The sequence below is a fragment of the Leptodactylus fuscus genome, chromosome 6 (genome assembly GCF_031893055.1).
Source record: "Leptodactylus fuscus isolate aLepFus1 chromosome 6, aLepFus1.hap2, whole genome shotgun sequence".
NCBI classification, from domain to species: Eukaryota; Metazoa; Chordata; class Amphibia; order Anura; family Leptodactylidae; genus Leptodactylus; species Leptodactylus fuscus.
In genome coordinates, this window is record NC_134270.1 from 156580422 (window position 1) to 156598233 (window position 17812).

General features: G+C 43.0%; 1 protein-coding gene across 1 annotated transcript in view; it reads left to right on the forward strand.

The window, feature by feature from the left end:
• The first annotated feature begins 2088 nt into the window (after positions 1-2088).
• Positions 2089-17812, forward strand: part of LOC142208890 (NXPE family member 4-like) — a 33612-nt gene continuing 17888 nt past the window's right edge. Inside the window, exons 1-5 of the mRNA XM_075277727.1 lie at positions 2089-2181; positions 6479-7167; positions 14569-14630; positions 15165-15383; positions 16842-17022. Coding sequence (XP_075133828.1) covers positions 2089-2181; positions 6479-7167; positions 14569-14630; positions 15165-15383; positions 16842-17022 — 1244 coding nt within the window. The remainder of the gene's footprint in view (positions 2182-6478; positions 7168-14568; positions 14631-15164; positions 15384-16841; positions 17023-17812) is intronic.

Consider the following 17812-nt stretch of genomic DNA (forward strand, 5'->3'; position numbering starts at 1 on the left):
CAATATTGTTATTTAACACTTAGTGAGTGGGGGATGTGACATAGTAAACATGTGCCAGATGTATTACACAACATTATCATTGTCCGTGACTGGAGACAAGACTGAACACATTTAACCTCTCGGTGGTTTTGTGAGTGGGAGGGGCCTCTCCCGTTTTTATATAATTATATCTTGACAAGTCTCTCCCTAAGTGACAGCTCATATAAGGTTAGGTTATGTGGACAATTAATTTTTCTATATTTAAACTTTATAGATCACTTTGTGGCATTCGTATCCAGAAGAGTTTTTATTACATGTAAGATTATAGGTATATATATATATATATATATATATATATATATATATATATATATATACAAATTATTTAGGACAAGCGTATTAAAGGGAGTCTGTCACCTCACCCAAATATATTCACCGCATTGTGGAGCACATTACACCGATACACAACACGTCTCTGTTATGTAGGTCACTTATGTAGATTTGGAGAGAACTAACATTGACGTCTTATGCAAATTAGGCCATTGGTGCATTGGGGGCGGGCCTTCAGCTCTAGGAGCACTGCTCTTGTTACTCAAGTAAGATGGGGGATGTCATAGCAGTGTGTCCTTCTCTATGTACTCTTTTTTTTTACCTCAAATATATCATTTATCCTTCTTCTGGCCTGATATTAAAATGTGCTACTTTCTTGTGGCTCCCCAAATGCACAAAAATAAAAAATGTAATTCTCACTTCGCTTCATGCCTATGACAGATAATAGCAACAAACCTCAATAATGATAATGTGAACATACCCCTAGGGGGCGTTAGTGACCATTGTTATAATCCATTACAAAACAGACAAATGGTAGCTGTAAAAGTCTCAATGGGATTTGTTATGTCATCCACTTACCATCCATTATGATTTTAACGGACCCTATCATAATGGACGTCCAACGGTAATGTTCCCACTAACGTTTTTGTCTCCGTCGTTCGAGTCCGCATTAGACCTTGTCTGCTTAAAAAATCATTACCTGACAAAACCTGAGGAGCCCATAGACTATAATGGAGTCTGCCAGGTTTCCACCAGTTTTATACTGGTCCTAGGTGCAAATATCTGTATACCTAGAGATTACCGGAGGTGAGGATAGTATGGCTATAAAGTGCAATATGTTACTATTGGACTCCTAAAGCAGGCCATACTCATGCTAGAGGATTTTGGAGGAACCAATTGACCATGTCATGTGTATGGAGGCCTCTCAATTCACCTCCAGTGTCACGTGGCAGAAGAGATCAGTATGGTCGGGGGAGTCTGGCCGCAGCCTTCTCCCCCCTCTGCTCTGTATCTTATGTGTATGTATGGCTAGCATTATACTACTCTTACTTATATAGCATGACAACACTTAACCTGTTTGATACTTTACTGTCACTGTCACTAATCTACATTTTTATTACATTTGCATAATCGTTTAATTGGTCAGGTAGGTAATAAAATGATGGCATTCTGCCAATGAGTAAGTATACACCCTTTGTTCTTCTTAATTCACTTGGAACTTATTTCCAGTACTTCCACAGTCCCAATAAAACTGGATCCATAGACGATACAGCCTGCAGAGTGGTAAGGTTCAGACTGTGTATACTTCTTCCTAAGAAGTATATAGTGATAGATAGATAGATAGATAGATAGATAGATAGATAGATAGATAGATAGATAGATAGATAGACATGAGACAGATAGGTAGATGATAGCATGAGAGATGGATGGATAGATAGATAGATAGATAGATAGATAGATAGATAGATAGATGATTGATAGATAGATTGCCATCTATCTATCTTTCTATTCATCTCTCATGTCTATCATCTACCTATCTGTCTCATGTCTATCTATCTATCTATCTATCTATCTATCTATCTATCTATCTCCTATCTATCTATCTATCTATCTATCTATCTATCTATCTATCTATCATCTATCTATCTATCTATCTATCTATCTATCTCCTATCTATCTATCTATCTATCTATCTATCTATCATCTATCTATCTATCTATCTATCTATCTATCTATCTATTTAGTGATAACTCTTTGTATTGTCTCCTTGCAGGCATGATGCGTTTCCTCCTATCATATAAAGGCTATCTTTTATCCCTCGTTGCGTTCTGTCTCCTGGTCAGCCTCATTTATTACCAGAACCTAAAAGAGGTAACTCATAAAACACCTTGTATAGTAAATGTATTATGTACTAGCTGGTACCCGCGACTTCGTCTGCGGTGATTGTAGAAGTGGGTATATACAGGCGTGGGTAAGATTTTCGTACTGTGTATAAGGTATGGGATATGAAATGTAACTTTGTATCTTGTTTTTGTAATTCAGAGAATACATGAGACTTTTGTGTTGAAGTTAATTTGTATTTGAGCCGCTATACGGTGTTGTGAGAAACTTTACATAGTGACTTTGGGACAGAGGAATTTGAAGTTAACCCTTTCCCGCCGATGGCATTTTTTGATTTTTGTTTTTGACTCCCCTCCTTCTAAACCCCATAACTTTTTTATTTCTCCGCTCCCAGAGCCATATGAGGTCTTAATTTTTCCTGGGACAAATTTTTCTTCATGATGCCACCATTAGTTATTCTATATAATGTACTGGGAAGCAGGAAAAAAATTCAGAATGGGGTGGATTTGAAGAAAAAATGCATTTCTGCGACTTTCTTACGGGCTTTGGTTTTACGGCGTTCACTGTGCAATCAAAATGACCTGTCCCCTGTATTCTGTGTGTCGTTAAGGTTCCAGGGATACCAAATTTATATGGTTGTATTTACATTGTGACCCCTTAAAAAAAATCCAAAACTGTGTTAAAAACATTTTTTTTGAAAAGTCGCCATATTCCGACAGTCGTAACTTTTTTATATGTGCGTGTACGGGGATGTATAGGGTGTCTGTTTTTGCGGGATCGGGTGTACTTTGTAGTTCTACTATTTTCTGGAAATTTTATTGCTTTGATCACTTTTTATTCAAATTTTTATCAGAATCAAAACAGTGAAAAAACGGCAGTTTGGCACTTTTGACCATTTTTCCCACGACGGCATTTAGCGAACAGGAAAAATATTTGTATAGCTTTGTAGAGCGGGCGATTTCGGACGCGGGGATACCTAACATGTATGTGTTTCACAGTTTTTAACTACTTTTATATGTGTTCTAGGGAAAGGGGGGTGATTTGAATTTTTCATCCTTTTTAATTTTTTTTATTTTTTTTAACTTTTTTTAAACTTTTTTTTTGCATTTATTAGACCGCCTAGGGGTATTGACATGGGTGGGCGGTGTCGCAGATTGTCAGAGCGGTGGGGGTCGGCAAACATGGCTGCTCCGGAGCGTTAAAGAGAGCCTCCTGGAGTATCGTTAAGGTGAGGGGCAAAGTGGTAAAGTATATGTGATTGTGAGTGTGTGGGGTTAGGGGCGAGGCTGTAGAGGGCAATATGAATTTTGTGGCTTGCTATGGTCCAAAGTGTGTGAGATTGCAGAGATGGTGGTGTGAGTTTGGGTTTTGTGGGGGTCCTGGCACAAACGTATGTGCGCTATTGTGACGAAAAGTAGCCTATTGCGCAATCGAGTGTATTAACTATGCTTGTGGAAACTTTCAGCCAAATCGGTCAAGCGGGTTTTGCGTGATTGAGGAACAAACATCCAAACATCCAAACTCACAAACTTTCACATTAATATTAATAGGATATAAAATGTAAAAGTATAAAATGATGGTGACAGATAATCTACTAAAGAAGAATCACTTATAGTCTCATTGGAGCAGCTGCAATGGTGCGTGACCCCTCATTCCTGTGATGGGCTGGGGGGGGGGTCACACATGGGCATATATTCTGTGGATAAGTGATATACTCAAATTCTGGAGCAACCATATCATGTGAAGACAACACAAGTATCAGGGATCATTGTGCACACAATCTGCTGCTCCATATCTATTTATTCGGATTTTATTGCTTTATGTACTCTGCATACACCTTAAAGGGGTTTTCCAGGCAAAAAAACTTTTTTTTTTTTAAAGATCTGTTAGTGCTATTAATGGGTTAATAAGTGCACCAAAATAAATTTAGCAGTGTTTTGAGTGATTTTTGAGATTTTCTGGGAGCTCAGGCATCATCTCCTATTGTCTTAACCTCAGATCCCCCTTCTCACTCCCTCCCTCTCCCTCTCCCTCTCTCAGACCCCCTCCATGTTTCCCTAGCTAGCCCACAGTCTACTATCCCTACCTACCTAACTAAGTCAACCCCTTAACCCATCATACTTATCTGTCTTCTGTGTTCTGGAGATCAGTTTCTTCTGTCCCACCGGCTTATTCTTCTGTGCACTTCTTGCACATGCGTGGTATGCAGAATCTTTCAGCTCCTCACTTCTGACGGTGATTGCGCATTGGAGATAGAACCACTGGCTCCAATGCGCAAGCGCTAGAAGAAACTAAGGAAGTGATGCTTCATGTCCAGAAGACTGAAGAGTGAAGACAGGTAAGTATGATGGGGTTTGGGGAGGGAGTATTGGTGACGTTCCGTTTCCAGAAACAGGGAAATGGAATGTCGCCGGATCATCAGGAAGTGTGTCTGGGGCGGTCACATGACTGGCCAGTGATCTAGGTAATTATAGATTTTTTTTAAGCTAAGTAAATTAGAAGTTAGGCTGGGGAGGGGGGAGGGGTTTAGTTTAAGGTTTAATTATTATTTTATCCTGGACAACCCCTTTAAAAGGAACAGTGAATTTGGGATGTGTAGCGTAATATCTACACTAAGGGTGGATTTCTGAAAATTCACATTAGACTGGGTCCACACAAGAAAGAAATATGGGCAACATGCCAGGAAGGACAGAAAAATACGACTGGGTTGACAGTTGCAAAATAATTTTTGAGCACCACAGGGACATCCTGTGCGTCAGAAATTAGATCTACAACGGTCAGAGAGTGGCAGAGATTTGTGGTGTAGCTGGCACCAGTTTTGTGGCATGAGAAAATCTGTCAGGTCGAGGCGTCTTCACGCCAACCTGGATAAATTCTCACCATTTTCCCATTTTCAACATTATAGTTGAAATTTTTGCACAAAACCCCACGCACATATAACATGCAACTTTTCATGCTTTCTACACCAGAAAAAAATGGTGTCCAGGACATGGTAAATCGGCCCCATAAAGTTTTTGATGCAGTTTTTGGAACCAAAGTCTGGAGTGGATTCAGCTGGGAGAAAAAGTGTAAGCAGTTTATATTTCCCTTCCTTCCTCACAGTGAAATGTATCTCTGGCCCCCCACATGGAATATGACCCCTTTTTCTTGTCAACCACCAGGGGCGTAACTACTGGGGTAGCAGCGGTAGTGGCTGCCACAGGGCCCGGGACATTAGGGGGCGTAGCAGTCTCCCAGATGTTTTTTTGTTGTTGTTTTGGGGGGTTTTAATAGGCCGTCAGGGTTAGAGGAGGGCCACATCAAATTTTCACCTTGGGGCCCAGCCATTCCTTGTTTCACCACTGTCAACCACAGTATATGATCCCCTTTTATGCCCTCCCACCCCCACCCCCAGTATATGTTAGGCCACTACCTATTGTATTATTGCAATAGGTAGTGGTCGATCATTTGCTCACTTGTCCACGCTTCTATCCTGACCAGCCTCCACTGCTACCTCCAGGGTGCGCTGAAGCTGACACTGAAGAACACCAGGATGCTGGAGGTAACGTCCTGGCGTTCTTCAGCATCATGATGTAAATGCAGTGTAGAATGGCCTGGACAGGAGCATGGGCAGGTGAGTAATTGATTGACAATAATACTATAAGTGGTGGCCAATTAAAAACAGACTGCTGCCCCCCAGTTTATTTAGGTTGCCTAATGGAAGATGCACCACCTGATAGTAACCTACAAATCCAGGTGCCTTCTCCTGGGCCATTATGTGTTAGAGCCTGTACCCACCGAAGGACCCTCTGGGACTCTGGAGGGCCAATACAACGCTGATTACTTCTGGATTTAGCTAAAAAAAAAAAAAAAACTGTAGCAAAATTTGAACCAAAAAGCAACAAAACTCCATGGCTGTCTAAGGGGGCATTCACACGGAGTAACGCCAGGCGTGTATTACAGCCGTACACGCCGGTGCTACGGCAGACTGCCGAACACTTCCCATTCACTTCAATGGGAGCGCTCGTAACAGCGGCGTTTACGAGAACTCCCATTGAAGTGAATGGGAAGTGTTCGGCAGTCTGCCGTAGCACCGGCGTGTACGGCTGTAATACACGCCTGGCGTTACTCCGTGTGAATGCCCCCTTAAGATGCAAATGGCAAAGTGGCAAGGGTAGATGTTACGCCTACATATAGCATCCAAAAAAAAAGCGTAGGACTTGGAAGAGAAACATAAAGGTTGGAAAACTGGAAATTGAAAAACTAGAAATAAATAATGTGATCCTGTGTGTCTTGAAGATTGTATTAATTTTGCAAATTTTTCTCCTATGAATATTTTTTGTTTCAGTGTTCCAGTTGCGAGGCTCGTATGACAATACATAATAGCACCACTGAAAAACCTTCGGAAATTAAAACGCGGATAACTGAGATCTTCAAAGAGATAGACCAGAGGATTCCCAAAGTAACGTTTACCCATATAGACCAAACAACCAGCGCTAAAAAAAGTGCAGTATTCATTAAAAACGTCCAAAACCGCTATTGTGTTGGCGACCAATTAACTGTACAGGTCGATGTCTATGACTATCTGGGAAAACGGAAAACCTACGGAGGAGACTACCTTAGATCAAGAATTTTCAACCCAGAGAAGAAAGCAGGGTCTTCTGGGAGGGTTGAAGACTTTAACAACGGAACTTATCATATTCATTTCACATTATTTTGGGCGGGTAAAGTTATGGTGACCATCTATCTCATGCACCCGAGTGAAGCAGCCTCTGCCCTCTGGAAGGCGAGGAATAGCTGGTACGGCAATGTCGGCTACGCAGGAAAATTCACAAGAGAAGGTGAAGAAATGGAGACGAAGTGTGGATTTGATCTAGATGACAGAGAAGAGCTGTGTGAGTACGCTGACCACGAACACGACGAATACTTTTATTGTGTCAAGCCTAAGAACTTCACCTGTGATTCATACACCGAGTTTAAGAACTGGAAAACTCTTGATACCTACCTGTCCAAACTGGAAAACAGTCTCCTTACAACGTAAGTCACCCATCTATGAAATTAACATTTATAGCTATAGTAAGCCAATTGCATAATTGTGAGGCCCCCGAAAAGGGGTTATCCAGGATTAAAAATGAATTACTGACTTTTTACATATACACATGATATCCTTAAGAATATGAAGGAAACACTGCTACTTCTTAGGCGATGCATTGTGGAGTTGGGTAGTAGAGGAGGCCAAGGATGATGGCTGTTCAGTCCTTCTTTGGAGACAGTGGCCAAAATCTCCTGCAAGTCCTAGGGCATCAGGGGGGCTATACCAGTGGAATTGATTATAGAAATTTACCCAGGGGCACACCTTGGTGTGGGGTCTCCTGGCTGTTGGTATTATGGGTTGCCATTAAAGTCAGGTTCAAGAAAGGCACAGGAGACCTAGTGGCAGTTAAAATGGTGAATTTGTGGCACAGTTTACATAGACAAATCTCCCATCCATAAGTAATACAGATTCTTAAGCAAAGTAGTATCCACACACAGGGCTCTCTATAGTCATGGACAGGAATGGTCTCTGCTCTTCACTCCCTCATCTAGTCCTCTGTCCCTTTCCACTGTGGTGAATATGGGGAGACCCTGGCTACAAGTCCTCTTTCCCAGGGCACTAACATGATCCCTTGTTTCAGTCTCCATTGGCGAAATGGATACCAGACACCTTACTGACAGCAAACTTCTGGGGTCCAGTGTTGTAGGGCAGCCTGTCTTAGGTCTAACACTCACTATCTGGAGAGTGGGGTCAGGGGATAATCATACACATTAGGGAGAGTGTGTGCCTACATAGGCGTACGGAGACTTACAAGTCATTCCTGCTCCACTAGGGAATCTGGGTAAAAAATATGCAAATCTATCCTCCAGGATGTAATTAGGAGAACAATGCCTCTGTATGCTGGCCTCTAGGGACAGCCTCCTTAACATCATACATGACTCAGTTAATAAGCCTACTAATATGATGTGTGTGCTAGAGGGTAGCATACAGAGGCACTGTTCTCCTAATTACATCCTGGAGGATAGATTTGCATATTTTTTACCCAGAATCCCTAGCGGAGCAGGAATGACTTGTAAGTCTCCGTACGCCTATGTAGGCACACACTCTCCCTAATGTGTATGATTATCCCCTGACCCTGGTTTATAGTCTCTCACGCTGCCAAACCAGTATCCCTATGCTATGCTGACGAGGCCCAATAGGCCGAAACAGTGCTGTCCATAGCTGGGAATCTGTTCCTTTTGGAATAGAAATATTGGTTTGGCAATAAATCCCACATCATATTAGTAGGCTTATTAACTGAGTCATGTATGATGTTAAGGGAGCTGGCCCTAGAGGGTCCTAGAGGGCAGCATACAGAGGCACTGTTCTCCTAATTACATGCTGGAGGATAGATTTGCATATTTTTATCTGGAGATTGGAAAGTGTCCTCAACACGTCTGTGGCTTACTACCAAATCAGTAAGGCGTCTTACACACAACCAACCACCAAGTGTGTGGAGGCCAATAGGGTAATGATTTTTTTAATGGAAAGCACTTGGATGATACACAGATCACTTCCAAGTGTCATTGGAGTGCCGTCCATCAACAGGGGATTCTGTTTGATTCTCATGTCACGGAGCTGGATAGGACATGCTCCTTATTCCAAGGAACGGAGCATCAGAACCCTTCCTCAAAATGTACATTCAATTGTGTGCATGGGGCCTAACAGGCCAAAAGTGAATTGCTAGGCTACCAGTTAACTCGTCCCATCTTCAGAGCACCTGCCACTCCCATTTACAAAGAATGACAATGAAACACAGGAATGGCTGACCCAGCACAAACCTAGGAAAGCGCAGTAAATGGAAAGAAGCAAATAAAACATTATTAGAACAACGACATGCAACATTCTATCACAGGGAGTGTCCTTGTGACACACATACATCTCCAAAGTTGTCTAGTTTAGCAGGGTCGGACTGGGATGTCTAGGGCCCACCAGTGGAATTGTTTCTAGGGGCCCACCGCCAGGACCCTGCAGATCAGCGGTACCGAGACAGGGCGGTTAAAGGTAATAACATGTTGGGAGCCATGCTACTCAGGCACTATACCATGTGCACTACATATACCTACTGCTACAGCCTGTATGGCAAGTGAACAGCATGGCTCCTAGAAATGTTACCATTACCCGTAGCTGAAGTGTCCTGGAAAAGCTGATCTGCAGAGGTCCTGGCTGTTGTATCATCGCAGATGTAATATTGATGGCCTATCCTAAGGACAGACCATCAATATTAGAAAGATGGATAAATCCTTTAAAGTGGTTGTCCAGGAATTGGAGCAACCCATGTGGTGGGAGGGAGGTGTAAAATAAAAAAACAAATAAATAAAAAAAGAATACTCATCTGTCCTTAGCGGTTAAATGGTTTTGCGGCGGAGAGCATAAAACGCACACCGCCGCACCCGGTCTGACAGCTTTCTGTCTTCTACATGCAGAAGACGGAAAGCTGAGAACGGACTGCCGAACGCTAGTGTGAACCTAGCGTCAGCCTAAAGCCCCATGTAGCAAGACAAAGCAAAAAGCGCTGCGGGAAAAACCCCAGCGGCAACACATCAGTTTTTCCTGCAGCGCTTATTGCAGAAACTCCGCAGAGGTTTCCTCTGAGGACTTTGTTTCCTTTAGGGTAAGTTCACGCAGGGATTTTTGGTCAGGATTTTGAGGCCGTATCTGCCTCAAAATCCTGACCAAAAAGATGGCTCCCATTGAAATCAATGGGAGCCGGTCAGTTCTTTTTTCCGGGAGCCGGTTTGTTCCAGCTCCCAGAAAAAGAAGCGTGGTGCTCATTCTTCAGGTCGTTTCGCCTCGCGATTCAGCCTGAAGACACTCCCTCCTCCCATCTAGGCCCATTTATTGGGCCTAATCTGGAGCAGAGTGCGTGACTGGATGCCGGTGCATCCAGTCGCGGCTACCCGATTTTTGGTCCGGAACCTGAGGCGGCCTCTGCCTCAGGTTCCGGACCAAAAAACCCCGTGTGAACTTAGCCTTATACCTATAGTGAAACTGCAGGTGTTTCTGTAGATATAAGTGACGTGCTGCAATTTCCAAAACCGCAACAGTTTTGGAAATTGCAGTGTGTCCGCCGTGTGTGTTTTTCTGCAATGTGTGGATGGGATTGCACTCACTATATACCTACACACTCAGGCCTGGTTCACATCTGCGTTCAGTAATGCATTCGGGTAGTCCGCATGGGGACCCTCCCAAACAGACTACCGAACGCATTAGCAAGTGGTGTGCAGTGAAAGCACACATAGACTATAATGGGGTCCATGTGCTTTCCGTGCGGTGTCTGCATACAACATGCGGACAGAAAAGTACTTTACAATCTACTTTCCTGTCCACATGACTCATGCGGACACCGTGTGGAAAGCACACGGACCCCATTATAGTCTATGGGGTCTGCGTACTTTCACTGCACACCGCTTGCTAATGCGTTTGGTAATCCGTTCGGGGGGAAGGGGGAGGGGGTTCCCATGCAGACTCCCCAAACAGATCACCGAACGCAGATGTGAACCAGGCCTTAAACATATACCATATATACTCACACATATACAATACAATATACACATACAATACTATAGCATATATACATTTATATACATTCATATACCATATAAGTCATATATATACTTGTATGAATACTATATATACACACACATATATACATACACATTATTATAGCATACAGTATATACTCACACATACCTGTATACAAACATACAGTACTCACACAGTATACAAGACACATACTTTACACAAATGTACATATATACATATTAAACATACAGATTTTACAAAGAGTTTACTCACCTATTCCAGCAGCAGTCGGCTCCCTGTCCTCCCCACACGCTGCGATGTAACAGGACTCAGTGTGAGGAGGAGGGGGGAGGGGGAGGAAGTGCGTGCGGGCAGCAGGGGAGACCTCACAGGAGAGCAGCTGCAGGTAAGTGAAGGGAGAGGCCATTAGCTGAGGCTGAAGAAAGACACGTTGTCCTCCGATGTGTACTTCTTCAGCATCAGCTAATGGGGGCCCCTGTGTGTGGAGGCAGATGCATTGGCCAGGTGCCCGGTTGGGGCCCCTGGCCATCCCGATCGGGCCCCGACCAATGCATCTGCATTGGTAAAAATCAAAACTTTAAGTCAGGGCTCGGGGGCCCACCGGGGGATTCCCCGGTACACCGGTGGGCCAGTCCGAGCCTGTAGTTTAGACAATCCATTGCCATAGACCCTATCAGGCCATTCTAATTTAATAGGGGGTCCTCTGTATACTTATCGCCTTATTTTTAATCTGCTTATTGTACAAAGTAGGAATACATTGTGCAATGTGGAGAAACTCTGTTTGAGACAGATTACATAGGTGGTGCATGGGAGGGTGCTTGAATTAAGGGACCATACCTCTTACAAATACAGGTACATCTAGTGTCAGAGGCATATGAAATGCCAGTCTTAAATTCCCCCCACTATTTTTGTGTTGTTTATTAACCCCCTGGCAGCTTTGAACGCATCCTGTTCAGGGTTTGAACAAAGTACATTACAGTCTACCATGAACAGGATACGTTCAGGGACATTATAGAGATGGTAGTCACTTAAACAGCTTTAACTCCAAGCTGTGGGGGATAGAACCGCAATCTTGGATTAAAACCAAGACCATGCCTGTATCCTCAGTAGTTCCTGAGATAACACTGGTTTCATTGGAGCTCCATGTCAAATGTTTGCCTTGGGGCCCCGCCATTCCTAGTTACGCCACTACCCCTTAGGGGGCATTCACATGGAGTAATACAGCGCTGATTCTGGCACGATAACTCGCATAAGAATCAGCGCTGCAAAACAGAATCCCATTGACTTGAAATGGGTTCCGTTTAACACGCGTAACACATTGAAATCAATGGGTTAAAAAGCCTCCCATTGATTTCAATGTGTGACGCGCGTTAAACGGAACCCATTGAAGTCAATGGGATTCTGTTTTGCAGCGCTGACCCTTACGTGAGTTATCGTGCCAGAATCAGTGCCGCATTACTCTGTGTGAATGCCCCCTTAGATGCTGTGGTCAAGGCTACCTGTAGTACCTAAGTGTTTTACAGAAAAAAAAGTAAAAGTAGACTGATTTTTTTTTCCCTTGTTAGTCAAAAAACCTGTAAAATAAAATGAGTACATTATTTATTCTATATGATAATCACCATAAACCTTAAAATTCAATTGCCAGAATTGATGTTTTTTGTTGATCTCCCCTCTCAAAAGCAAAAAATAAATTCAAAATCTGTAATAAAAAACGGGGCATTTGTAATTTTAATATGACTGTTATGGGGTTAAGTTGTTTTTCAAAACAATTTTATGGGTTATAAAATTTTGGTGTATATTATTACTTGCCATATTGCTGGAACTCAAGGGAATGACCCATGTAAATCTTTGCCCATTTAAATAGGAACTTTCACTACTTCTAACCATTCTAGTTCTTAGGATCTGTTAATAGTTTCTTCTCCATTGATACTGACACAGTTGGAATTTTCTCTCTGGCTCCCACCATTCCTGAGTAACAAGCACAGTTAGTTTTGGTGCCTGATGTGCTATTTAAGATCTGTAATGTAGGTGGGTGGTGTCAGGCAGGGGGTATTTTACTTAGAGCTCCAATCAGAAGCAGCCAGTGTCAGGGTTCAGAATCACACCCCTTATCTACTTCTGCCTGACACCGCCCTCCTGACAGTACAGAGACTAAATAAGATATCAGGCACCAAAACTAACAGCATTGATTGCTTGGGAATGGTGGGGACTATGTATAGATATAGATAGACCATAACTATGATGATATTTAGGCACATAACTGACCAATGGTTCCCAATAGGGGTGCTTTTGAAACCCATCAGAGGGGCGTGACACTCAAGTTGAGAATATTCATGCAACATTATTTGCAGGATTTTTTTATTTTTTTTTTGGGGGGGGGGGTAAAAATTATTTGGTAGGGGTGAATTTATTATCCAGAGGTGATGTGAATAGCTTGGGATACACTGCTGTAGACAGGTATAGTATTCTACCGTTTTTATGTAAAAGTCATAAAGACAATATATAAAAAAAAATATATGTCTTACCCTTAGTCAACATCTGCATTGGTAATCCGTTTGGGAAGTCCGCATCTGGACCCCCCCCCCCCCCCGAATGAAATACAGAACGCATTGGCAAGCGGTGTACAGTGAAAGCACACGTACCCCATAGACTATAATGACGTCCGTGTGCTTTCTGCGCGATTGCTCACACGAAACATGCGGACATGAAAGTAGTCCATAATCTACTTTTCTGTCCACATGTTCCATGCCGTCAGCTCATGGAGAGCACACGGACCCCATTATAGTCTATGGGGTCCATGTGCTTTCACTGCATACCGCTTGCCAATCCGTTTGGAATTCCGTGCGGGGGGGTCCCCATGCAGACTCCCCTGAACAGATTACCAATACAGATGTGAACGAGGCCTTATACCAGCTTAGGCTAGGTTCACACCAGTAGTCACTTGACTAATAAAATGGTCTAGTAAGAGCTGTGCCCAACCTCCAACCCCCATTCTACCATTAACCCCAGTAAGGACACTGACACATTAGTTGGAAGTAAAGGCCACAGCGGCCAATTTTATTAACACCATTAACAAGTATCCTTGACCACATTCGAAAATAACAATAACATTATGTATAACATCAACATTATCCTCCCCCACGATAATTCCACCCCGACATAAGGAGGGGTCTCTGAAGGCAATATTTACCACAACCGTAAGAACTCCAAAAACTCTGGCTATTACCCCTGGCCGTGGACACCTAGCCCAAGGGCACTCACACCAGAGTGTAAACCCGTCCTGGGTACCCTGCCTCAGAACTTACCAACCATTAAATTCCCAACCATCATCCACACTGAAAGTGGGTGGAGCTAACCCCCCTTTTGGTCCTCCACCCCCGTTTTGCCTACAAAGACCCCTCCTGACCATGCTGCCGTGACAAAGAACTAAAATTTAAGGGAGGGCGGGTGGGACAACTTCACTCCATGATTCTCCTAGTAATAATGAGTCCCTCTCTGAGCTTCTATATTTACCAAATATCCCCCACCTAACCCGCCCCTTGTCCCTAGTTTCACCCCTTAACCTTAACCCTTTCAGGTCCGTTACGTTCTGCTGTCTATACGTTCTGAGTTTCTATCCCCAAAATACAACATTTTCTCTCCACCACTTTTTAAGCAGGTTAGCTTTCTGTTTTTCTGGTCCGCAAGTAGATCTGAAGAACGAAAAGACGACTGTGATAAGTTTATATATAAAGAATGTGCCAAAGTTTGGCCAACAGTTGTCAAACAACTTGTAAAATTATATTTGCGAAATTAAATTTTTTTTTTTTTTTACTTAGCTCAAATGTCAGAGTGGAAATTCCAGTGACCTTTCCAGCACTTGACGTCGTTCTCTGTAACAGTAAGTATATCATTTTATATAGGGAATCGGTGAGAAGATTATATTGAGGATATTGGAGCCCCACAGGGGGCGCTATATACTTGACAACAGTTATAAATGTATATATATTTTTGCAATAAGTTTTTACAATGAAAATAAAATGAAAAAGCTGGATGGTAGGGGATGGATCACATGGCACTTGTTGATGGTGATTGTTAAAATTATTGGATGTGTCAGATGTATTCACGCCCTTTCTAATTGGTAGTTCTGTAATGGATCATGAAAATTAATAAAGTCTAACCAGAAAAGGGCACCTGGATAACAAAACCGTCAATCAAAAGTGAGCAGTCCCATCCAGTATAGAGGTCACCCCCAGTGGGGAACCTGATTCTAATGGGCCACGTATGTCTGTACATTAATAGATCCCCAATAATTCAGGCCTTCCCACAATTCTAACTGGTTGACGCATGCCGTACTATTCTGCCATTGCAATGTCTGCCTTTGTATGTATGGAGCACGTCACTAAGGCTGAAGAAAACAATTCCATCTATAAAGGCTTAAGTTTAGAGAAGAAAGAAAATTGCACAACTGGAATGGGCTTAGAATATCCCAGTGGACATGTCATGGAGGAGATCTGGTACCCCAAAGCCTGCAGAATGAAGACGTATCACAGTACGGAAGAGATGAACTCATGTATGAAGGGAAGATTCTTATACATGTATGGAGATTCCACAATGCACCAGTGGATGACGTACTTTGAGAACAAGTTACAAAGTAAGTCCTGAAAATTGGAACACCACATAGACACCATGTAAGGCTCTGTTCACATCTGTGGCATGGCTTCTGTCAATAGCAGCAGATACTGTGCACCTTTTTGGCTGGATCAGGATGGACCCGGATTCTAGTCAAGTCCTGTAAACTGGAATAAGACCATCAAATATAGCAGCATCTTCCATGGAAGCTGCAGACTGAGCCTTGGATGCAGATGTGAGCATTGCCTTATGTAATTTGTTTAAAGGGATGTTCCAAGTCTGTTTTTACCCCTAAGCGAGGCTTAAAATAATAAACACTATGGGGCAGATTTATGGAAAGTGATGTTATCAACACCAGTCTTCATAACCCTTGAGACAACAGAGACTGCACACCTCCTAATAATCGAAGTGCACCCCCTGCCAGTGTCCTTGTAGGGAAATCTACGGCAAGAGCGATGGCCCCGCTCCTGCACAACTTCTCCACACCCCCTATTTGGGAAGGGGTTGTGTCTTTTTCTGAAGTACAATAGTATTTCTCAACCTTTTCAAGCCAAGTATCCCCCAGTGAGAAAATTTCCCAACTGAGTACCCCCAAAGTAGCGATCGCTTATAAATGTTAATAACACAAGACTTCATTTGGAGCTTTTGTAAATTATGCAATGACTCCCTCAGTGCCCCCTCTTGTAGTATAATGACATCCTCAGTACCCTCATACTCAGTATAAAGACCCTGTCATTACCTCACATGTAGTATAATGGCCCCAAAGCATCCCACAGATAATAAAATAGCCCCCACCCTTAGTGATGTTTAAGTAGTGAGTGGTAGGCTGCATTCACTACTTACCACTGTGCAGATTAAGGGTACCATGTGCCTCAGGATGTTAAGAAAGCGTGTCTCCCAATTTATACCAAAGGTCCCATATCGACCCTCCACGCAGTATAATTTTTCATTGTGGACCTCCATGCAGTATAATGTCCCATATCATCCCTCAGTGCAATATAATGTTCCATAGTGGCCCCTCCACACAGTATAATTTTCCATTGTGGACCTCTATACAATATATTGTTCCATAGTGGCCTCTATACAGTATTATGTCCCATAGTGGCCCCTGGCTGGAAAATAGATTTACCTATTCCCTTAAGCCCTGGGGAGAATTCTACATGTGTCTCCTACTTAAGATTGTTAGAAGTATTTGTGTAGAGGGGACCAAGACAATAATACTCCATCATGGTGCTCTAGTGACTTGCCACTGGTCTCAATGGCTTTGTGCCACATTTACTGTCATCGTAGCCTAATGCTCTGGAAATGAGAGATAAAGTTCCATTTTAGGGCAGAGTAAACCAGAGATTTGTGTAGGAGGCATCAGAACGAAACTTGGCTACCTATTATACAGTATTAGCAAATCTGCCCCATCATGCCCCAAATTATGTCACTGGTTTATAAAGAAGTTTTTGAAGTTTTTTTTTCATTGGTTTTCCAGCATTAAAATTGCTTGATGTCTATGATACTGGCTGGGCACAGAAGCATATAGGGGTGGACATTGAAAGGAACATACATGTTCTTTGGAAAAGACACGGAAGGCCATTTGTCAATACAGAATTTGTGTCCCTCAGAGAAGAGCGCTCTATTCCACAAGAAATTGACCTCATTGGAGGCAACCAGTAGAGATGAGCGAACACTAAAATGTTCGAGGTTCGAAATTCGATTCGAACAGCCGCTCAATGTTCGTGTGTTCGAACGGGTTTCGAACCCCATTATAGTCTATGGGGAACAGATACTCGTTAAGGGGGAAACCCAAATCCGTGTCTGGAGGGTCACCAAGTCCACTATGACACCCCAGGAAATGATGCCAACACCTCTGGAATGACACTGGGACAGCAGGGGAAGCATGCCTGGGGGCATCTAACACACCAAAGACCCTCTATTACCCCAACATCACTGCCTAACAACTACACACTTTCCACATTCAAAAAAACCTCTATCAAAGTGGGAAAATACCTGGAAACCTTCTTTACTCCCCAAATGGATGGACACAAACCCCAATTTAAGCTCAACAAACAGTAACAACCACCCCTTTAAATCACGTTCCCCATGACAACCACAAATGGAATAGGCAATGGGAATTCCAAAAGCCCTCACCCTTAACTGTCATTTTGAGTGTGTGTGTGTGTGTGTGTGTGTGTGTGTGTGTGTGTGTGTGTGTGTGTGTGATGTGGTAAGACCTTCCAAAATTCACTTTTCTAGCCCTTAACATGAGCCCTTCCAAACAAAGTTACATGACCTTAAGCTGAGCTACCAGCAGAGATTGAGGCCCTTGGCATGAGTAGAGCCTTGCACCAGCAGTGTTTTTGGCACTTAGGGTGAGTTGAGCCTTGTACCAGCGTGTGTCCCTTAACATCAGGCGGGCCCTAAGTTCTGCGCTTTGCACAAAAGTTCCACATTAACTAGGCT